Below are 24,221 nucleotides of genomic sequence, written 5' to 3' on the forward strand. Positions count from 1 at the left end.
GGCTTGCGTGCATGCAGTCCACATCCACGAGATTTGTAGAGTGGTGACCTGGAGTTCCCTCTACACGGTCCGCCTCACATTTATTGCCTTGGATAAGGGATGGCCAGCGGGACAGTTGTTTCGGACAGTCCATCCTCTGTAATCTTTCAGCCATGACAACCCAACTCTCCCATCCAGGGCCCTATTCTTGGGTGCAGGCCTGCTCCTCTGGTTGTTGCAGCTCTAGTTGTTGTGCATGTTACACCTGTTCTCTGCTGCACACGTTGGGGCGCGGCCTGGAGCTATATAATCACCCATGTGTGAGGACTACCATCCTGATTGTCCTTGTAGAAAGCATAGTTGCTTACCTATAACGGTTGTTCTCAAAGGACAGCAGGATGTTAGTCCTCACAAACCTGCCCGCCACCCCACAAAGTTGGGTTTCTCTGTTTATTTGCGTTTTTCCCAAACTCTGTTATAAGACTGAAGAGGGACCCCCTCGTGTCTGGCTCCATTTGATGATGTCCCCAATGAGTGAAGACTAACATCCTGCTGTCCTTGGAGAACAACTTGTTACAGGTGAGCACTCTGCTGTTCCAATAATTCTTCTTGAATGGCTGGGGCTAGATGGGAGGGGGGAAATGGTTAAAAGTTTCACAGTTAGATGTAAGTGAGGTATGTGTCACTGTAGCTCTAGTAAAGTTGGTTCTGATTGAGTTGGAACTCTAGAGGCACAAGAGAACATTGCCTGACCAAACAAACAAAACCAAAAACTTCCAGCTAAAATCTATTGAAGATGAGCAGCACTCTGCTTTTCTTTTCCAGTCCATCTTGTTGATATCTGGAACATGATTGAAGCATTCAGAGATAATGGCCTTAACACACTGGATCACAGCACTGAAATCAATATTTCTCGACTGGAAACTATCATTTCATCCATCTACTACCAGCTGAACAAACGCCTTCCATCTACTCATCAGATCAGCGTGGATCAGTCCATCAGCCTTTTACTCAACTTCATGATTGCTGCATATGACAGGCAAGTAACTATCAACAATTTTTTTAATGTGCTTGCACTTAAATCTTTGCTTATATATTGTAAGAGATTATTGAATTTATAATGTGCATGGAGCTATGATAATGCAGGCATTACAAACCAGGTGTCATCTTAATAAAATGCTGATTTTTTCATATACTTTAAAATCTTTTCTTACTGCTCTATAAAATGTTTTCTGTAGACTAGTAGTCTCTAGCCATCATAACAGTAGGAGAAATTTCACTGCGCTGACATGGAGCAATCCTCTAATGCGTAGAAAAGTCTATCGGTGGGCCCGGCACCGGTAGAGGGAGCCCACCCTTAACGGCAGCGCGACCCAGCGACGCCGGAGGCCGGAACGGGGAAAGAGAGAGAGGCCGCGCGCACGACACCCTGCCCCACTCCCCCCCCCCCACAGCCGGGCGGCCACTTACCTGACCGAGCGCGGGCCCTCTCGACCACGGACGGGCGTGACGTCATCGGAAGCGCCAGCGGCGCTACCCAGTGACGGCAACCCCCCACCATAAAAAGGGCACGGCGGGTCCATCGCGCCCCTTTGCAAGCGAGCTGCTACAGCAGACCAGCTGCACCAGCAGACAAGCAGACCGAGACCGCGGCATCGAGTCTGACTTGTGCCACGACAGCGAACAACAGCGACCTGATTCCCCTATCGCCGGAGAATTCTTCGGTAGGTGACTTCCAAAAAAAAAAAAAAAAAAAAAGGGCGATGTGCCTGCGCGGCACACGGAGGTGCGTGACCGGGGGAGGTTTGCCGCTGCCCCGCCTCGCGAGGCCTCGCCATCGGCGAGAACGGGGGGAGGGGGTTAAAGTGGTTTCATCCCGCGCGAACGTGCCGGCGCGCGGGGGTACACGCCCGGAGGAGGCCGGGGGAGGCCTGCCGCCGCCTCGCCTACATGGGCCGGCCGCCAGCATAGCAGAGCGGGGGGGGGGGGGGGGGGGTGCAGAATCGCAAAAGGGCCAAAAGCGGCTCAGAATCGCGACTCGCGAACGGGCCATGAGCGGCGCGTAAGGGCGTGAAGCAGGCAGGGCATGGAGACGGTCCGCCGCTACTGAGCCATGCGAGGCCCCCCCATCGGCTCGGGTCAACGGGAGGGCTGCCCAAGGTAGCAGGGAGTACAGCACGCCGCCCAAAAAAAAAAAAAAACCGCGTGGTGAGAGCGTGCCGTGGCGCGATTGAACGCGCAGGAGAAGAGATGGTGGGGAATGCGGGGGAGAGCGAGGGATAACCCCCCCCTCCCCCCGGTATTTATAAAAAAAAAAAAAAAATTTAATGCAAAAAGGGGGCGACAATGGCGCTGGCACAGCGCGTGTGCGTCTCGCTATCGGGGGGGAAGGCGTTAGGAATTTCCTCGTGCCCAGGCATGTGCAATGAGGGGAAACCGGAGGAGGGACAGGCTGGCAATTCCCCGGCGTATGTAACGCCGCCACACACCATTGATTCCCCGTTATGCTCCAGACGTACCCACGTGTCGCTGGAGGGCACCGTTTCATCTCAAAAAATAAAAAATAAATAAATAAAATTTTGTATTTCAATGCGAGCGCTAATCGGAAAAAAGGCACAAGGTTAGGTAGCCAGAATGCAATTGCATAAAAAAAAAAAAAAAAACAATAAATAAAAATAAATAATAATTTTTTTTTCCTTTGAGAAGCATATATACAGGTTAGTTATGCTTTCATCCAGCATGCTTACGGAGAGAGTAAAAGGGAACGGCGAAGCACCGCCCAGAGCTTGAAGTACGCGTTCCTTTGAGTTATCCTTCCATTTCAATCAGGAGATCGGGAAGCCGGTGACCCAGAGGAGGGAAGTGGTCCGCAGGCTCAGAGGCACTGCGCGCGTTTGTAACTAACATCTTCCTCCTTCCCTAATTAGCAGGTCCTCAAGCGAGGAGAGCCTTGAGTCACGGGCAGACGCCAAAATTAATTAACAATAAATAATTGAATAAAAAATAAACAAAAAAAAAAAAAAATTATATATGTACAGTAACTCTGCTTACATTTTCCAGCCTTAGCAGACGAAGCATATTCACTCAGGTGCAATGGAGACCCGCAGAGCAAGAGGAAAAAGACAAGTTAAGCGCCCTGGCACGACATCAAGTGCGCAAAGGGTACAACCTAAAGCAGCAACATACGAGGAGCAGAGGGAGAAGTCGTGCCACGAAGGGTGCCAGCAAGAAAGGGACGAAGAGACAGAACACCGTTGCTAATCGGACACCCGAAGCATCATTGACACCGGACTCCAGCGAACACCAAGAAGCAGTGTTACCAGTGCCAACGCGCACAGAGAGCGGAGGGCTATCAACCGACGCACCAGTACCCTCAACCGAGGCGACAACAGAACAAGTGACACAAGCCAGAGAGAGTGGACCAGGACTGGCCAAGGACAGAATATATCCAGCCACACGCACAGCGCGCATTCAGATCATATCCGCCTTGGATCGAAGACGAGAATGTATGGTATTCAAGGCCACCATGGATCAGAGCAGCTCCTTACGCACACGAAGAGCGCGAAACGGCATGGCGCGAAGAGGCCACACCAAAGAGGTCGCAGCTATCGACAATATGAACAGCCCCCGTGGTGGTATTGGCAAGCATCACCACAAGCATGGGGTATCACGACAAAGAAGATAACAGACACTTCCCTCCAGTTCCAGAAAGTTGTTTACCTAACCGCTCGGCAGCGGATGTTGGCGAACACCCATCCAGCAGTAACATAAACTTAGCGACGGCAGAACGCGCTAACACCGCAAGGCAAGAAGAGGTCACGATAGTGGCACGACACCAGGAACGAGGACGACGATTACCAATTGTCGGCAGTTCAGGCAGGAGGGAGCCCACACAGACAGCAAGAAGAAGTTGGTGAGTTATTAGGGGCGCGAAACCGCAAGACGCGCAGCAGGTAACGCAAACAAAACGGGCAAAGCACAAAGCTAGGCGCAGATCCACTTCTAGCCCGAGTAGCGATTCCACCACCTCGTCCTCTGACACAGACTCAGACAGCATCCAACGGGCAACTCCTAACCCGAGCGGGCAGGACTCAAGGGGACCTCCGGCTTTGACCACTTTGTCCGAACTTTGGGAGGCGGTACCTAAGACCTTAAGAAAAAAAATTAAAAACCGTAAATACGTCGACATATTTTCCATTCTACATGGCAGACAAAAAACAGAGGAAAGAAAGAAACGGAGAGCGGAATCCACCTCCTTAAGTAAAGAAGTAAAAATTCCCAAAACCATCGTTAATTGGGTCATTGCCTTCATGCATATGACGAGTGTCGTTGGCCACAGTGACCCGACACAGTACGGCCCAATGTTGAGTTACGCCGTCAATATTTTAAGGGCCTACCAGCAGCATGATAGCTGGGCCTGGCTCAATTATGATGAGCAATTCCGCGACAAAATGGAGGAGAACCGTTTCATGACATGGGGCACCCAAGATGTCAGTCTATGGATCAATCAGATGACACGAAAGCCATTCGATAATGCAAGCAGGACAAGAACAACAAGATCATCCCCACATCATTTTCACGCAAAACCCCATACGCGACCGCAAGATACCACCTGCCTGGAAGTTCAACAAGACAAGCTGCAGCTTCCCCGACTGCAAGTTCAAACATGTATGCACAGAATGCGCAGGCACCTCACCCCTTTTCAAAATGTCCAAGGAGGCAGGCTGGCAGGGAGTAAGCCAAAAGGTACCCGCAAATAACCACCATTTGATAAGGCTCAGTCGCCCATAAAACTGGAATCCATGCAACCATGGTTAGATGCATATCCCAATAGACAAAAGGCTCACAAACTAACCACGGGTTTCTCGCAAGGTTTCGTCATTCCTTTCCAAGGACGCAATCGAGGACATGCATACCGGCAACGCTCATTCAGGCAGCCCAATTCAAAGAGAAAGTACAAGATAAAGCTGGACAACGAAATGGCATTGGGCAGAATTGCTGGCCCGTTCCAGTTTTCACCTTTCCCGCACATGTTCATATTCCCCACTCGGCGGTAATTCCCAAAAAAAGAACCGGGAAAATACCGACTGATTTAAAACCTATCTTACCCCCCAGGGCATTCAGTAAATGATCACTTGCCACCCGAGGAATGCACAGTACAGTACGCTTCCTTCGACTCCGCAGTAAAGCTAATACGAGATTGCGGAGTTGGGGCCTTGATGGCAAAAGCGGACATCGAATCCGCTTTCCGCTTACTCCCAGTCCACCCATCCAGCTTCCCATTGCTGGGCTTCAAGTTCAAAAACTTGTACTATTTCGACAAATGCATGCCTATGGGCTGTTCCGTGTCATGTGCATACTTTGAGCTCTTCAGCTCATTCTTGCATTGGGTTATGGAGAAACGCACAGCCTCAAACAACATCACGCACTACCTAGACGATTTCTTATTCGTCGGCCCCAAAGAGTCGAGCGCTTGCTTCAGGCAATTAACAGAATTTATAAAGTTGACGAGCGACTTCGGGGTGCCCACTAGCACATAGCAAACGGAAGGTCCTACAACAACCATTTCCTTCCTGGGGATCGAAATCAACTCCAACTCAATGATAGCAAAACTCCCGGAAGAGAAGGTGGAGAAACTTCGGGGTCTAATACAGCAAGTACAATCATCGAAGAAGATAACGCTGCGCTTGGCCCAGTCCATATTGGGAACCTTAAACTTCGCTTGCAGAATTATCCCGATGGGAAGAGTCTTCATGAGGAGGCTTGCAGCAGCAAACGATCGGAATACAGAGGCCACACCATTTCCTCCGGTTATCTAAGCAAATACGAGACGATTTCAGCATATGGAACACGTTCCTCACCAACTTCAACGGAATATCGATCCTACAGGGACCTCCAATGTCCAACGTCGAGTTACACATCCACACAGACGCATCAGGAGGTTGGGGCTTTGGAGCCATATGCCAGAATGCCTGGTGTGCCGAGAAGTGGCCGGAGGACTGGATAAAGGGAGGCCTCACGAAGAACATTACGTTTCTCGAACTCTTTCCGATTTGGGTGACGTTGGTGCTATGGAGCGAGAGGATCAGAAACAAGTACATAATATTTTGGTCCGATAACAAGGCGGTAGTACAGGTAATAAACGCCCAATCAGCAAAGTGCTCCGCGGTGGTCACCTTATTAAGGGAAATAGTGCTGGAAGCATTGCAGAATAACATCACCCTGCGAGCTAGACACGTGCCAGGCACGAGTAACGGCGCTGCGGACTCCCTATCCCGCGCTAAATTGCCTTTGTTTTACAAGCAGGTTCCAACAGCAGAAAAAACGGGAACTCCAATGCCGACCAGCTTATGGAACATTGGACGCCAAGTACTCAGGATTTGATACGCAGGTCAGTTGCCACATCCACGTGGAGGGCGTACCGGCGCGGATACGAGACAGTCGCGGGATTCTTGACGAAAAACGGATGGCAAGCGGGACCCATAAAAGAAGACCTCATAGTGGCTTTCATCGTCGCGTCAAAAGAGTCAGGCGTCACTCGGAATTCTGTAACAAAAAGTATGGCGGGTTTTGCATTCTTCATTAAAGCACGCGGATGGGGCGACCCCACGAAGTCATTTCTCATCAAAAAAGTGATGTCAGGTTGGGCAAGGCAAACAGCTATAGTCAGCGATCACAGACATCCCATTACACATAACATGCTGAGGTCATTATGGGAAAGGCTACCAGTCACCTGCTCCAACCCGTTCGAGACAGCATTGTTCCGATTAGCATTCTCCTTGGCATTCTTCGGAGCATTCCGAATCAGCGAGCTGGTAGCCAACAACAAGAATGATGAAGGAAGAAGCGGTTTGAGGAGCGACAACGTAGCCTACAATACCAAAAAAATAACGATTACCATACCAAAGTCTAAAACTGATCAGGAAGGGAGAGGCACCACACTGTCTCTCTCCCCAATCCCTACATGTGTAACTTGCCCAATTCGCAACTTCGAAAACTATATAAGAATACGCCCGAAAGGAGGAACGCTTCTTCTAATTCATGCCGATAGTTCCCCTTTAACCAGATTCCAATTCTCTGCAGTGCTGAGAGCAGCCGTGGAAGGGATGAAGTTGGAACCAAAAAAGTTCACAACACATTCCTTCAGGATCGGAGCCGCCACAAGCGCTGCACAGGCCGGTCTGCAAACAGACACCATCAAGAAGATCGGCCGTTGGAAATCCAGCGCAGTCAATTTATACGTCCGCCTCGACAGAGTCGACACAGTTAACTAACGAGAACATGGTGCTTGCTAACATGCAATGTCAATTTTCTTACAGAACAGCAGAAAAGAACAAATACAGCATTGATTATCGGACATTCTTACGTTCGATGGGCAGCGAAGCGGGCTCGCGACAGGCCGTATGGAATACACTTGGGAATGGCAACCAAGAATTGGTGCGTCGAATGGAAAGGATCGCCTGGAATGCTTTGGGAGCAGCTGTTGCCTATCATACGCCACAGGAAACAGACACGGGCCCCGCCTGACGTCATTATAATACACTTAGGGGGAAATGACTTGCATAGAATGACATGTAAACGACTGATTACAGTGGTCAAACGCGACATAGCAGAAATAACGGAATTATACCCAAAGGCAGCTGTATTCTGGTCTGATATTATTCCGAGACCAAAATTCAAGACCTCAAAATTATGGGGGCGAGGGCGGAAAAAAAGTCAATAGACAAGTCGGGGCATGGATCCAAAAAATTGGGGGCAAGCAAATCAAACATTCGTGGGCGGACGATATGTCCCCAGGGTTGTTCCGAGCGGATAAGGTTCACTTATCCGACATCGGATATGATATCTTCAACGTTACCCTACAGGGAGCCATCGAAGAACTAGTGGGGTAGAGGGCCGCAGCTTATATTTTAGGGGGGGACACGAGGCAAGGGTTTTTCCCTACCTCATGTTTTGGCGGGAACCCGGGCCGGTTAGGGCAAGAATTGGAAGTGGTGCAGGGGGACACCACAGAATGGCATGTAGCCGGTGGCGCCAAAAAGGCGGATAAGCGAGGGCCCCCTTGCTTGGAGCACGGCGGGGGGCCGACCGACAGGCTGCCCTGCTTGGTTACGGCGGGCAGCGAGATATGCAAGTTGCCGGCTCGGGTATCCGAGAAGAGTTATCTCGTTATGAGTTCAAATAAAAGCTGCGGCCATTTATTACCAAAACGCTATCAGACTGAGTTATTACACGGGGATGAGGGGTGTTCAGGTATATAAGAGGGTTATCGGGGAAGAGGAGGGGGACGAAGGAGCATGTGGCCGATGCTACGTTAATCGGTGGGCCCGGCACCGGTAGAGGGAGCCCACCCTTAACGGCAGCGCGACCCAGCGACGCCGGAGGCCGGAACGGGGGAAAGAGAGAGAGGCCGCGCGCACGACACTGCCCCACTCCCCCCCCCACAGCCGGGCGGCCACTTACCTGACCGAGCGCGGCCCGCTCGACCACGGACGGGCGTGACGTCATCGGAAGCGCCAGCGGCGCTACCCAGTGACGGCAACCCCCCACCATAAAAAGGGCACGGCGGGTCCATCGCGCCCCTTTGCAAGCGCGCTGCTACAGCAGACCCACCCACCCACCCAACAAAACTTGATAAGCAGTACCATGGGCAATTGGGACATTTGTTTTGAATAATAGCTAGTTTACGATGTTAGTTAGCATTACGGATCGTTGATTAATGTTAACATGTTTGTCGCAGCAAGGAAGGGGGTGAGCGGGAACCCGGGCCGGTTAGGGCAAGAATTGGAAGTGGTGCAGGGGGACACCACAGAATGGCATGTAGCCGGTGGCGCCAAAAAGGCGGATAAGCGAGGGCCCCCTTGCTTGGAGCACGGCGGGGGGCCGACCGACAGGCTGCCCTGCTTGGTTACGGCGGGCAGCGAGATATGCAAGTTGCCGGCTCGGGTATCCGAGAAGAGTTATCTCGTTATGAGTTCAAATAAAAGCTGCGGCCATTTATTACCAAAACGCTATCAGACTGAGTTATTACACGGGGATGAGGGGTGTTCAGGTATATAAGAGGGTTATCGGGGAAGAGGAGGGGGACGAAGGAGCATGTGGCCGATGCTACGTTAAGGTTTTACTTGATATGTGTAAGACATTCTGCCACACCACAGCTAAGCAGGGCTGCATTTTCTATCTGCAGACCTGGTTGGATGTGTTTGCTTACACTCACAATTTTTCTCATAATTTGGTTTTCTTTGGTTGTTTTCTTTTCCTGCTCGTCTTAGATTCTTTAGGAAGTTTCTCTGAAGTTCAAGCAATTCTATTTTGGTTTTTGATAATGGGTGCAGGACCCTGGGAATTATCTCTGATAAGACCTACTTAATTGCCTGGGTAATTTTCAGGTTTTTTTTTGGTGCAATTTTGTATTTGATTTTGCCCTGATTTTCCTCACAAAAGCAGGCTAGCATTGTCCATGTAGTCGAAAAATGTCCAAGATTTATCATCACAGGCCATAATGTCCCTAATTGTGATGACTGTGCAAGGATGTCACCTTAAGCCAACAACCTCTGAACACTAAGTTGATTAGTTTATTTGGTTTGATGCAGAAGTCCAGTGTTCCATCATTGGCATCAAAAGTAGTGGCATCAAAATATCCAATTTCTGCACCAACCATTGATAGTCTTTTGGCATCAAGGGAGTTGTTCAACTTACTCAGAACCGAGACCTAAAAAGAGGCCCAGGAGCAGAGAGCTTTTGGTTGATTCATATAGGTTATCTCCAAAACTTTCTAATTCTAGCAGGAAAGTTATTTTTTTTTATAGGGTGAACCTTTTAGTCTTGTAAGTTGTATGATTATTTGTAGATCAAGCAACAGTGTATGGGAGCATTTCAGCTGTCTGGTTTTTTTTTTAATTGCATTTTTTATGACTTATTTTGTATACCACCTTGAACCATAGATTAAATGTGAGTTACACATTTTTAAAATAAATACTTTGATGCACAAGAGGGGGATTCATTGAAATCAAGTTGAGATAGAAGGAAGTAAAACACTGGCTATAATGCAAGGGCATTAGAGCATCTGCATCATTCTTCTTAGATGTGTATGCCTGAGAGCAGGGAGATAACAGTTGCTTTGCCTATCCCCAATTGGCTTTGTTCAGAGATGAGTTCAGCCTTTTATGAGAGACACAGTTGCAATGTAAAGTCATTGGGTACATCTTCCTTGGTTACTCAGGAAGAAGTGCCTCACCTACTGTAACCCCACCAGAATTCCGTAGCAGCCTTTTGAGAAGGAGCTAGATGGAAAGATCCTGTAAGCTATGTATAGTACATCAAGAAAGTGAACGTGTTGAAATAAAGCACATTGGCATAGAATCTGGTGCCAATATTGCTAGTTCTTATGATTGATATAGTATTGAGTGGCTCAGTGACAACATTGAACTTGATGCCATGATTTGACTTTGGTGCTGTCCTCTGAATTAGTGCAGATTTCAGACAGCAGGATACTGAATCATCTTTGATTGCTTTTAGTGGATGACTTCTGACAGTCTTGAATACAGAAAGGACCTTGTGATTATTTAGAAACATAAACACAGAAAAAGATTGTATGGCCTGTCTAATCTGCCCATCTATATAACTGCTCAGCTCTACAATCCTTACCACTTCCTTAGAGAACCCCTGTGCTTGTCCCATGCTTTCTTAAGAACATAAGAACATGCCATTCTGGGTCAGACCAAGGGTCCATCAAGCCCAGCATCCTGTTTCCAACAGTGGCCAATCCAGGCCATAAGAACCTGGCAAGTACCCAAAAACTAAGTCTATTCCATGTTACCGTTGCTAGTAACATAACCTTCTCCAGTACGGGTACCTCCCCAGCAATCCTCTTCAGTAAACACTGAAGCAAAGAAATCATTTAATCTTTCCGCGAAGGCCTTATCTTCTCTAAGTGCCCCTTTAATTCCTCGATCATCTAACGGTCCAACTGACTCCCTCACAGGCTTTCTGCTTTGGATATATTTTTAAAAGTTTTTACTGTGAGATTTTGCCTCTACGGCCAACTTCTTTTCAAATTCTCTCTTAGCCTGTGTCTTACATTTAACTTGCCAATGTTTATGCATTATCCTATTTTCTTCTGTTGGATCCTTCTTCCAATTTTTGAATGAAGAACATTTGGCTAAAATAGCTTCTTTCACCTCCCCTTTTAACCATGCTGGTAATCGTTTTGCCTTCTTTCCACCTTTCTTGTCTCTCCCACTTCCACTGGGAGGCTGTACCATGCATGCTCCACCCTTTCTGAAAAGAAATATTTCCTTTGGTTTACCCTTGAGTGAACACCCTCTCACCCCATAACCACTAATTCCAAAACCTCCTTTTCTGATGAAAGAGGCCTTCCTGCTTCCTTGGAGGTATTTAAAGGCATCTATCATATCTCCTTATCCTGCCTTTCCTCTAGGGTGTATATGTTTAGAACTTTAATTTTGTACTCATATACTTTACAATGAAGATCTCTGACCAGTTTAGTAGCCATCCTGTGGACCGACTAAATCCTGTTTGTATCCCTTTGAAGATGCAGTCTCCAGAAATGTGTATAGGATTCCAAATGAGGTCTCATCAGGGACTTGGCAATATCACCTCCTTTTATGTTTTTTCTGCTGACCATTCCTCTCCCTATCACCCAAGCATCTTTCTGGCTTTTGCTGTCACTGTATCCACCTGTTTGGCCACCTTGAGATTATCAGATATGATTGCTGCCAGGTCCTGCTCTTGTTTTAAGCATAGAATAATTTCACCCCCTGGTCTATACTACTCTCTTGGGTTTTTGTATGAGACTGCATTTTTTTTTTAAGCATAAGTATTAGCTGCCAGACTCTAGACCATTCCTCAAGCTTGGCTAGATTCTTCCTCATGTTTTCTACAACTTGTGGCTGTCTATCCTGGAGCAGAGTTTGACATTATCCACAAAAAGATAACATATTTGCTAACTGCCCTTTCACAACATCGCTTATGGAAATATTGAAAAGAACCACTCCAGGGACTGATCCCTGTGGTACCTTGCTAATAATGCACCCTCCTTGACATGAACTCCATTTACCACTTCCTTTTGTTGCCTTCCACTCAAGCAATTTCTAACCCAGTCAGTCACTTTAGGGCCAATACCAAGGTTGCTCATTTTGTTTGTCACTTATGCAAAACTATGTCAAGTTCCTTACTAGTGCTTTTCTCTAATCCTAGGCAGTGTCCTCTGTTTTAACAATGATTCTATTAATTTACTGACTGCAATGGTCAGATTAACTGACTTGTAGTTCCCAACCTCCTCCTTGTTTCCACTTTTGTGAAAAGGAACTATATATGCCTGTCTCTTGACTGTAAAGAAGCATTAAAATAGCCAGTGGAGTGCCAGAACTTCTCCAAGTTCCCTTAAAACCCTTGGCTCTATCTCATTTGGCCTCATTGCTTTATATACTTTTTTAGCTAGTTCATCCTGAGCATGCTTCTCTGAAAATTGAAGTTTACCCTCATGCACACTCTTATTTTCTGCTCTGGCCTTTCTTCTGTGAACACTGAGCAGAAAAATGTAAGCGATTTTGTTTTTATTTTCTCCTCATTCTCTACATATTCTTCCCCTTCTTTTGAGTCTCTCAATGCCATGTTTGTACTTCCTCCTAGTACTAGTATATTAAAAATTGTCTTCTCTCGCCCCCCCTTCCCCCACCATTGTACCATATTTGCTGTTTTTTCTTTCTTTTGCATCTTTGAACTCCTGACTACTTCCCCATCTTCTGTTACCTTTTCCAAATGTTGCACCTGTCCTTCCTCTTTCTGCAATTTCTTGTAGTTTGAGTACTAACCTCTTTTTTCTTTTTTACCTTTTGTTGGATTTAATGGCAGCCTTCAGTGCTATGGACTGCAATATCTTGATTTCAAGACTGAAGATCCTTAATATGGAAAGCTCCCTGTTGAGGTAGTTTCTCTTTTTACAAGGGAAAGTAGAGAAGGTCCAGATAGAGGATCTTTTAGATCTATGGAACCTGTAATATAGGATTCCTCAAGGTGCTGTGTCTCATCTATACTCTCTATATAAATACCCCCTTGGGCAGCTTATTAGGAATGCAGGATTACATTTTATGATGTATGCTGCTGATATACAGGTTTATAGTGCCATCTGAATAAACAGTTAAGAAGCTTTAAGTAGGCTTACCTCCGGACGTCGCCATAGCTTCGAGGCCCTCCAGCGACTCGCCTGATCAGCGCCACCCGCTCGGGGTAAGAGCCCCTCTCCCCCCCCCCCCCCCCCCCCCCCATGACTGTCCGATCGACCCCTGCAGGCCTACCGACTTTCGCGACCCTCCTCCAATCAGGAGCCAGATGCACGGATGATGTCAGAGAGCGACCTGAAAGGGCCGTACAGCCCAGGCACCAGACACTGGCGCTGTGCGCCGGGTGTCGCGCACCAAAGGAGCGCGACCAAAAGGGCATGCCTCTTAGAGCGCCCCTTTGACCCTAAACCTGACACTTCTTTTGAACCAACTTAATCAACTTCCAAAAATCACTTCCAAGAATCCCGTGACTGACATCAGACTGCGCCATAAACAACTAAAGATGAATCCCACAACTTCAAAACACCAACTTGAAAGACCCCAAAACCTGGTAAATATACACATCAATGACTCTCTAATAAACATTTTTTTAAATTTTCCTTCTCATAAACGCACAATTGATCACAAAAAAATTCATGCTGATTCCTGACCTCCTGCAAGTCAATAAACCGGACTTCATAGCCATAACTGAAACATGGCTAAAATAAACGGTCCAAGTAATATCAAATCAAATAACCAACAGCTCATATGATGTATTCTCCAAAACCAGAAATGCACATAGAGGAGGAGGAATAATGATAATCGTTAAAAAATGCTTTGCCATGAAATTAATCCCTCACTCACTACCACAACATTGAGGTAGCATTATTCGACTCAGAAAATCTCCAGATTTGCCAAGTTTACTGGCCCCCCACCCCCCAACTGTTGCAACCGTCGCGGCCCGACGGCTTCACTCCACCTACCTTTCTTTTTGTGCGGCGACTCCTGCTCCCTGTGGAGGTCTGGCTGCCGCGGCGTCTGCTCGCCGTCCTCTCCGGCGTACCCGGACCGGCTTGGGCACTGCCTCCTGCCATGCTCCTCAGGTACCTTAGGGCACGTGCGCCGCGCGGCCCTCATTCTTATTTCCTCTATGGCGCGAACCTCAGGGGCGTCCCCCTGTGATGACGTCGCGCTGCCTAGATATTTAAGCTTGTTGTTGATTGCTAGCCTTTGAGTTAGCAAGGGGGGATTCCTACGGATGGGATTCGCTCTCCGTACCCAGCTACTCTGCCTCCAACTTCTATTTGGACTCTTTGCTGTTAACGAGGTACCCGCTCCTTGGGGGTCCTCTCTGCTTCTTTCAGGTCGCTATCAGGAACCTGTACTCGCTCCTCGAGGGCCCATGTTCCCTGACTTGCTGCCTGTGTCCATCTCCTCTTCTACTTGGAAGAATTTGCTTGAGACACCATCTGTGAGTACCACTGCCATCTACTCAGAGCTGTTTCCCTGGAACCAGGTTCTCGCTCCTCGAGGGCCTGCCTCCGTTCCAGGACCAGTGCCATCTTCCATGGAGAACTGCTGCGTGAGTACATGCCAACGAGTCTGTGCCCAGGGATCTGGTACTCGTTCCTCGAGGGCCAGCTCTCCCTATCTCTGGGCTTCTCCATACTGAGGACTCTGTGAATATCTCAGTGTACTCATTTTCTCAGTTCTTCTTCCTACAGCACTGCTACCGGAGAAGCCGCTGTTCCAGCGCCCTGAGGAATACAAGCCCAGCCGGGCTCCATCTTCTACTCACTACTGCCACCTCTGGTGGCTTCTTAAACTGTCTAATAAAAAATATAATCTGTGTTTGTGTGTCCGGAGCTGAGCCTGACCTGTGGCCCCTCATGGGACTTCCCCCCATGGGCGTGGTCAGCTGCCACCATGTCCAAGGGTCCACCCAAACCCTACAAAACATAACAAACTACTTGACAATGACATCTTCCCTGTAATAGAATTCTTCACATCAAATATCAGCCACAAAAAGCCCTCAATTATTCTCGTAGATTTCAATCTCCATGCCGATGAAACACTATCACCCTCCAGCCAAACCCTGATAGACGTATTATCTGCCTTCAACGTCACACAACTAGTAAACAACCCAACACACAAAGCAGTCCACACTCTTGACCTCATCTTTACAAATGACAAATTCTCTTCAAACCCCACTGTATCATGCTCACCAGTATCATGGTCAGACCACCACCTCATACACTGTCAAACAGCACTCGACACAAACAACAAATTAAAAAAAACAATCCCTCCTCCTTCAAATACAGATCACCATTCCCACTAGACCACCTACAACAAGAACTCTAAAAACAATTAAGAAACATTGATCTATCTAATATCAACAACATCTTCCAATCATGGCTCCAAATTACAATAGAAGTAGCTAATACCATAAACCCTGAAAGAACCAAGCGGACTGATGATAAAACAAAAAACGAAAACCCATGGTTCAACAAACAACCCAGAGAGACCAAAGCAACCCTAAGAAAAAAAGAAAAAGAATGGTGCAAAAATAAATGCCCACTGACACTAGCAAGATACCGAACACACTTAGCACACTATAAAACATGATAAACAAAACGAGAATACTACAACAATAAAATCCAAAACTACTCAAACAACCTAAAAACCCTATTCAACATAGTGAAAAACTTAACCTCAGACAGCAACAATAACAACTCACACCCAAACAAAAACCTAAGCCATGAGCTAGCAAACTTCTTCAAAAACAAAATAATCAAAATTACAGCAAATATAAACAATCCCACGACCCACAACATAAGTAACTAATAAAGACATTACATAACATGGTCCACATTTGAACCTGTATTATCCAAGGAAACCGAGATTCTAATTAAAACTCTAAACCCTGCCTGTCGTGAAATTGACAAAATACCTATTCGAACTCTAAAGGAATATCACAAACCATTAAACCAATCATAGCAACAATCATCAGTAAATCACTAGAGGAAGGAGAAATACCACACAGACTAAAAATGCCCACAATCAAACCAATTATATATATATATATATATATATATATATATATATATATATATATATATATATATATATATATATATATATAAAAAAAAAAAGAACCTAGACCCTACTGAACTGAACTACCGGCCCATCTCAAACTTACCCTTTCTAGCAAAATTAACTGAAAAGGTAGTACTCAAACAACTAAATGAACACCTAAAACAAAATAACATCCGATGAGGAAGTGATGTCATCCTGGTGAATGACAGCCTAAAACAAGGGCTCCTGCACCTACATTACTAATCTCCTCACAATCTCATCCATCCGAGGCTTAGAAATTATATCCAGGCCTTACACTGGTAAGGCCCGGGGATAATTTTCTGATGACCACGAGACGTAAAACCATGGACTTTCGGAAATATTCTTACAAAAAAATGATCAGGAACGAGGAACCTCCGGAGGAAAGCATGGCGGACCTAGAACAAAACTTACCAGACACGCGAGATACCAAAGAGGACCAGCTATCAGAAGATGGAGACTTACCAAGAAAAGCTGGTTCGCTGATTTAAAGAGAGAAAACGCCAACAATACCAAAGATATTATGCAATCGATCGAAGAGCTGAAGGGGGAAGTAGCTGAACATGGCCGCCGCATTTTTGAAGTGGAGACGCGGGTGGATGCCCACAGCGAAGATATAAAACCCCAGCGAGAATTACAAACTGTGATCCAAAACGAGATTGAAAAGTTGCAGGAGAAGATGGAGGACTTAGAGAATCGTTCCCGGAGGCATAATTTACACTTTCGAGGAGTACCGGAGACACCAGAGCACGCAGATTGTGCGGCAGCAGTGATAAAAAAAAAAATAAGCGCCATGTTACTGGCTACGGAAGTCTGGAATTCAACAGCAGACCCAGGTACTGTTATTAAAATCGATCGTGCGCATCAGGTTTTTGGACCTAGACTGAGCACTAACAAAGCAAAATATGATATTGCATGTTATCATGATTTTACCATCAAAGATAAAATAGCAATGATTGCGAAAAAACAGGCCACGTGGAGTTGGCAAGGGAATACCATCATGATTTTTACTGACATCTCCCCGACTACGATTAGGAAACGTCAGGAATTGAAACCTATTACTGACCTCCTAAGGTCGGAAAATGTGCGGTACCGTTGGCTATTCCCCTTTGGGATGAGTTTCACACTACAGGGGGAACTGCATCGTGTAAAAACATTGAAAGAAGCAGCGGGGGCCTTGCAAGCGGCGGGATACCAAGGATTTGAACATACTTTAGCTGGGCCAAAACCAAACAGTTGACGGGAGGATCATCTCAGATGGCAGAGAGTGCACAAGGGTGATAAGCGGCTGCGGCGCAACACTGACATCCCTACAACACATCAGGCTCCCCCCTGAGGATTTTCTGCTGGGCACTAAAGTCCACTTCAGGGGCTAGCTTAACCCAGCTAAGACATTTTGTTTGCAGCTTACTTTATTAAGATGGTTTATGGTTAAGGGGAAACATGTTAGTTTTCCCATAGGAATCGGCACAAGAACCATCATGCTGCCGGAGGAATGACCTGTTTACTTTTTCTAGCTACAGTTTTATCACAGGAGACTTCAGTTGTTAAATGTTTGTATGTGTTGATTGAATGGGTGGGGACCTTCCAGGATGATGACTTCCTCCTTACTTATTACGACAGGGGTGATCATTGGGATCCATGTCGTGCGGGTGGTGGTAAAGCGGGGAGGGGGATTTCGGGAAATGAGGGCTGGGAAATGCTTCCTTGAGACATATCAGGATATTTTCATTACCAGTATGGTTTGCACAGTACATGTAAGGAACTGTGACTACTTTAGAGGGCCCGTGTGGTCTGTGAGTGTTGACTCCGCTCATACGCCTGTTTACTCTTACAATTGGTAATTTCACACATTAAATGTCCAAGCTTAATATTCTTACCTTGAATGTTAAGGGCCTAAATTCACCTTACAAACGCCACTGTCTTTTTGCTGAATTACAGGCTAAGAAGACGTCTATTGCTTTCTTGCAGGAGACACACCTGAAAAAACGCTATGAGCACCTGATGACTCGGGCTTCCTACCCAGCTCAATATTGGACATCTAGGCCTTTAGCCCATAAATATTTAGGGGTGGGCATACTAATTGCCAAAGATCTGATATTTGAGGAGGTGGCATGTTATCGGGACCCTGAGGGCCGCTATTTAATTCTTATTTCAATTGGGAATGTACAATATGTATTGGTTAATATTTATGCACCCAACACTGGTCAGGGATTATTCTTGCAGAAGATGCTTCAAATATTGGCTAATCATACTGAGGGTAACCTGATCATTGGCGGGGATTTCATCCTCACGCTCAATCCCTACTTAGACAATTCCTCTGCTTCGACAACCTCTCCCAAGGGGGATTGCATAGTTTTTAAAGATTTCATTAGTAGCCTCCACCTTATGGATATTTGGAGACTTTGGCATCCTTCTGATCGCCAATATACATTTTACTCTAGGGCACATAGTTCCTATTCTAGATTAGATTATTTTCTAATAACTAGAAGCTGTGTTAACTTGTTGAGGGACCCTCAGACCCAATCACATGGTCTGACCATGGCCCGCTAACTTTACAACTTGATATTGGCCTTTATGATAGAGGCACCCAATATTGGAAACTAAATGAAAGCCTACTTGAAAGTTCTGAGTTCTGTCTTTAATTGCAGAATGACGTTAAGGAATATCTGCAGAACAATGGCAAAGTGGGAATTTCTCCCATGACTCTGTGGGACTGCCTTAAGGCAGTGCTCAGGGGGAAATGCATAGTGAGAGGGGCATATTTAAAAAAACAAAGTTCTAGAGATAAATTGGTGACTCTGGATCGCCTTCAGAATCTGGGTATAGACCATTCACGAACGGGGGACCCAGTTACTTTAGCCCAAATGGATAAATTGAGGGCACATTTGGGAGAGCTTGAGGCAGCAGAGATAGCTCACAAACTTACCCTCACTAAGCAATGTTATTATGCGGGGGGAAACAAGGAGGGCAAGCAGTTGGCTAGACTTTTAAAAAAACGACAAATGCAAAACAATATAGTTTGAATAAAAGATGAAGCGGGTAAAATGCTAACATCTAATGCAAATATCCGCCAAAGATTTATTCGCTTTTATTCTGATTTATATACTACTGACACTAGAATAGAGCCCACAGCGATACCTGACTATCTATCAGCCATTTCCCTACCTCATCTGAGTGATGAGGCACAGGAGGTTATGGATAGGGATATCAACGGGGCTGAGGTCCTTTGGGTGATAAAAGACCTTAAAAATGGGAAGTCACCTGGTTTAGACTGTTTCACAGCCCTCTTCTATAAAAAAAATTTGCCAGTTCAATTGTTCCAGTGTTAGTAAATTTATTTAATTCATTACAAGGGCAGGTTTCCTTATCTACAGTAGCAAATATGGCCGGGGTAACACTATTAGCAAAACCGGGACGGGATCTCACTGTCTGTGGCTCTTATCGCCCTATATCCCTAATTAATCTTGATATGAAGATTCTTGCTAAAATTCTAGCAAATCAGCTCAATAATTACTTACCGGGCCTGATTCATTTTGATCAATCTGGCTTTATACCTGGCAGGATGGCGTCTGATAACGTTCACAAAATTGCAGACTTAATGGGTTGGGCTACCTCGTCACATATTCCTTTAATATTATTAGCCATTGATGCTGAAAAAGCCTTTGACTTTGTTCACTGGCCTTTCTGTTTCAGACAATGAAAGTATTTCAATTTGGGGACAAATTTATATGCTGGATTCAGAAACTTTATGAATCCCCGTTGGCATGTTTAAAAATCAATGGGGGATACTCCCAGGCATTTCCAGTGGGGAGAGGCACAGGTCAGGGGTGCCCATTGTCACCTTTACTATTTGCTATTTTTCTGGAACCTTTTACCCACCATATTAGAAATAATGAAGCGATTCATGATATACGAATTGGGGATTTCTCATCCAAATTGTCGCTATTCGCGGATGACATTCTGTTTACTATCACTGAACCTATCACTTCTTTGGCGGCTATCACCAAAGAAATATCAGCCTTTAGTGGTGCCTGAGGCTTCAAAATCAATTGGGATAAATCGGAACTTTTAAATGTATCCACACCGCAGGTGATAACTGATCAGTTACGCAAGTCCCATCCCTTTAAGTGGGCGAAAGACAAAATAAAATACGTGGGGATTTATATTGGCAAACAGGGAGATTTGTTCCAACTTAATTATCCCCCTCTCATGGCAAAAATTTATAAGGACTTGGAGGAATGGGATAGATATCATATCTCATGGCTGGGCCGCCTGGCGGTCATAAAGATGAATATATTGCCCAGGATATTGTATCTTTTCCAGACCTTACCCATTGTTATCCCAAAACAAACTCTGGTCAAATGGCAGAACAGGCTCCTTAAATACCTTTGGAAAGCTAGGCGCCCTAGGATAGCGAAAGCTATCCTTTACCACGCTCACAGGGAGGATTGGAAATGCCAAACTTAACAGTATTATTTGGGGGAGGCGCAACTCAAAGCAGCAGTGGAATGGCATAATACCAAGCGGCAAAAACCTTGGGCGAAGCTGGAACAGGAGATACTGGCCTCACTACCTGTCACAGTGGTGTTGTGGCAAAAAGGCAAAAAATGGCATCCTAAGGTTGGACCTACCTGAGTCTGTGAAGGTTACCCTTCAAGTGTGGGACCAATGGCGACCAATATTGTTGGGAGCTAGATCTTTCTTTTTAAGTACCCACCTTTTTCATCATTTTTCTTTTCTTCCGATGACAGCCTCCCAGGCTTTTAAAGATTGGAAGCATAAGGGTATCCATCAGATAATTCATGTATGGGAGCTGGCAGTGGCGTAGCTAGACAATTTGGCGCCCGGGGCAAGAGACTTCTTCGGCGCCCCCTCCCTCCATCAATGATTTGCATCTTGTGTAAAAATTGACTGTAACATTGCAAGTCAATGCAAGAACTTAGCCCCTGCTCTGATTCAGAACAAGAATATTTTTTATGATATCAATAATGTAACACGTTCACGTTGTCAGGACAACTATGATGAAAAAACAAGTTTCCTGTCGTGTAGCCAGATGGACTCAGAACGAATGGGTATAGTATGCTCGTGCTAGCAGTTGGAGACGGATCTGACGTCAGCACGGGTATATATACCCCCACAGGAAGCGTAGCAACTTAGTAATTTCCGTCTCCAAAGCAGTTTGGAGAGCCTGCACGGTCGATGAGTGTGTTTTCCAAATCTACTTTCTATTTTCTACATTCTACTTTCAACTAAAACTTCTACAGCATCGAGCCCCGCACTCCTGCGGTGATACCCTAAGGTCCCTCCCCCAGTAGAGTTTCCCGGGGTGATTTCCATGATCCCCCGGAGGTTTAAGTCCTCTGTCTGGTGGCCGAATCGCGGCAGGGACGTAGCCCCCGGGCGAGGTTCGGGTGAGGCATACGAGGCGCCTCGGTCCCGGCGTGGACGAGGCAGCGGGTGCATATCCTCAAACGCGGCGGTGAAGGTACTTGCCCTCTTCCCCTGCAGCCGGAGACCGCCCGGGTTCCAGCCGGGAAGCGCCAAGGATCAGGTAAGGCATATGTCTTTTACTTCTGGTCTCCGAGGAACCGAGGATCGGCGGCGTGGCACGCCGTGGAGGGCGCCATTTTGTGGCCTTGTTCAGGTATTGAGCACCCGTAATAGGCGCAGGTCTATGACTAAGCGCATATTCTATTCCTCATTGTGCGTATATTGCATGATTGTTGAGAGCATATTGCATACCATTGAGCGTGTATTGCTAACCGCTTATTGCTGAGAGCATATTGCATACAATTGAGCGTGTATTGCTAACCGCTTATTGCTGAGAGCATATTGAATACCATTGAGCGTGTGTGGTTACCCGCTTATTGCTGAGAGCCTATTGAATACCATTGAGCGTGTATTGCTAACCGCTTATTGCTGAGAGCATATTGACTACCATTGAGCGTGTGTGGTTACCCGCTTATTGCTGTGAGCCTATTGAATACCATTGAGCGTGTATTGCTAACCGCTTATTGCTGAGAGCATATTGAATAACATTGAGCTTGTATTTCTAACTGCCTATTGCTAAGAGCATATTGCATACAATTGAGCGTGTATTCATGGCCGCATATTGCTGAGAGCATATTGCACATCATTGAGCGTATATTGTTAACCGCATCTGGCTGAGCGCCTGTTGTTTTAAGCGCATATTGCTGCCGCATATTATTATTGTGCGCCTGTTGTATTAAGTGTATATAGCTGCCGCTTATTATTATTATTATTATTATTATTATTATAATTGAGCGCCTGTTGTATTAAGCGCGTATTGCTGCCGCATATTCTTAAGCGCCTGTTGTACTAAGCGCATATTGCTGCCGCATATTATTATTGTGCGCCTGTTGTATTAAGCATATATTGTTGCCGCTTATCATTCAGCGCATACTTTTCAATGGAACAGAACGCCTCAGCGTCTTCAGCGGGGGCACCGCCTGCCTCCGGCATTAAAGCCCTCAGCCTCTGCTCCGCATGCCAGCCTAGAGCCACGCACAGTGAAGAGCCAGACTCCCTATGTGCCCAATGTGAGGAGGCCGTGGGACCCTCGGGCCAGGACCAGTCTCAGCCACGATTCGCTGACAGTTCCCCAGGGGCTACCCCGGATTTAGCGGTCAGTCTCGACCAATCGGGAATCCCGGAGGATCTTGTACCCCGGCGATTAGAGGCTGCTTCAATTTCCTGGGTGGATCTCTTTAAGAGGATTCATGCCTTTGTACAGATGCAAACGGCTTCCCGTCCAGGCCCTGCGGTTCCTGCTGTTCCTGTTGTTCCTGCTGTTTCTGCGGTGGCTGCGACTGCGACGGCGGCTCCTGCGGATCCTGTTCCTGGACCCTCACACCCTTATCGTGAGCAGGATCTCCCGCCGCTGGACAGTCCAGATCAGTCAGACCAGGAGGTTTCACCGGACGAGTCCGAACTCCCGGACGAGGGGGAACTTCCCCCAGGGATTGAGCCATATAGAACCATGAGGCGGTCCTTCCCTAAGGAGGATCTCTCCGACCTGGTGTCTGTGTCTGGCGGAGTTGGATGTTACAGGTCCCAGCGCTACGGTACCCTCTGCGCAGAACCCCCTGCTGGAAGGTCTTCGTCCTACAGCCTGCCATTTTCCATTCTTGCAAACAGCACAACAACTGATAGATTTAGAATGGGCTGCACCAGCGGCTTCCTTCAAAGGGGGCCGGGCCCTGACGGGCATGTACCCACTGGCACTGGCTATCCAGGACCTGCTGGCGTGCCCTCAGGTGGACACCTTGATTAGCGCTGTGGTCAAGCGCACTACCATTCCAGTTGAAGGGGAGACGACCCTCAAGGAGCCTCATGACTGGCGACTGGACGCCATTTTGAAACAGACTTTTGAGGTGGCAGCTCTATCTTTGCGGATCGCAACCTGCTGCACAGTGGTGACGCGTGCCTGTTTGTCACAGGTCAGGAACAATGCTCCAGCAGCAGACATGGAGTCAGCTCTCTCGTTCCTCACGGATGCTGCATCAGACCTAGTCCGAACAACAGCCAAGGGGATCTCATCCTCCGTAGCTGCCAGGAGGCAGCTCTGGATCCGGAAATGGTCAGCCGATGCGCCTTCGAAGACACGCCTCTCCAGATTGCCCTTTAAGGGCTCTTTCCTGTTTGGCAGCGACCTTGATAAACTGGCCAGCACATGGGGCGCTTCTCCAGTCCCTCGACTGCCGGAAGATCGGTTCAGGAGGAACCAGCGTACCTTTCCAAGGCCCTCCAGGGGTAGAAGCTCCCAGCGCTTCGTTCCCTACAGGAGTCGCTACCAGGCACCTCGTCCTCAGGCCTGGAATCAGTCCTTTCGGACCAAGCAGCGCAAGAGGGGAGCAGGCCCGGGCTCAGGTCCTGGCCGCACCTCACAATGAGAATCCGCCAATCCATCTGGGGGTCGGAGCCATAGGGGGCAGGTTAACCCTCTTCTACCCCAGATGGGTCGAGATTACGTCGGACCAGTGGGTCCTCGCCATCATCCGAGAGGGGTATTATCTGGACTTTTATCACCTCCCTCCGGAC

At 47.0% G+C, this 24,221-nt stretch overlaps 1 protein-coding gene across 1 annotated transcript in view; it reads left to right on the forward strand.

Annotated features, from left to right (window-relative positions):
- The window catches only part of DTNB (dystrobrevin beta), a 760,848-nt gene that overhangs the window by 104,701 nt on the left and 631,926 nt on the right, over nt 1–24,221 (forward strand). Inside the window, 1 exon segment of the mRNA XM_029596279.1 lies at nt 805–1,018. Coding sequence (XP_029452139.1) covers nt 805–1,018 — 214 coding nt within the window.

Source organism: Rhinatrema bivittatum, chromosome 3 (assembly GCF_901001135.1).
Source record: "Rhinatrema bivittatum chromosome 3, aRhiBiv1.1, whole genome shotgun sequence".
In the NCBI taxonomy this organism is placed as follows: Eukaryota; Metazoa; Chordata; class Amphibia; order Gymnophiona; family Rhinatrematidae; genus Rhinatrema; species Rhinatrema bivittatum.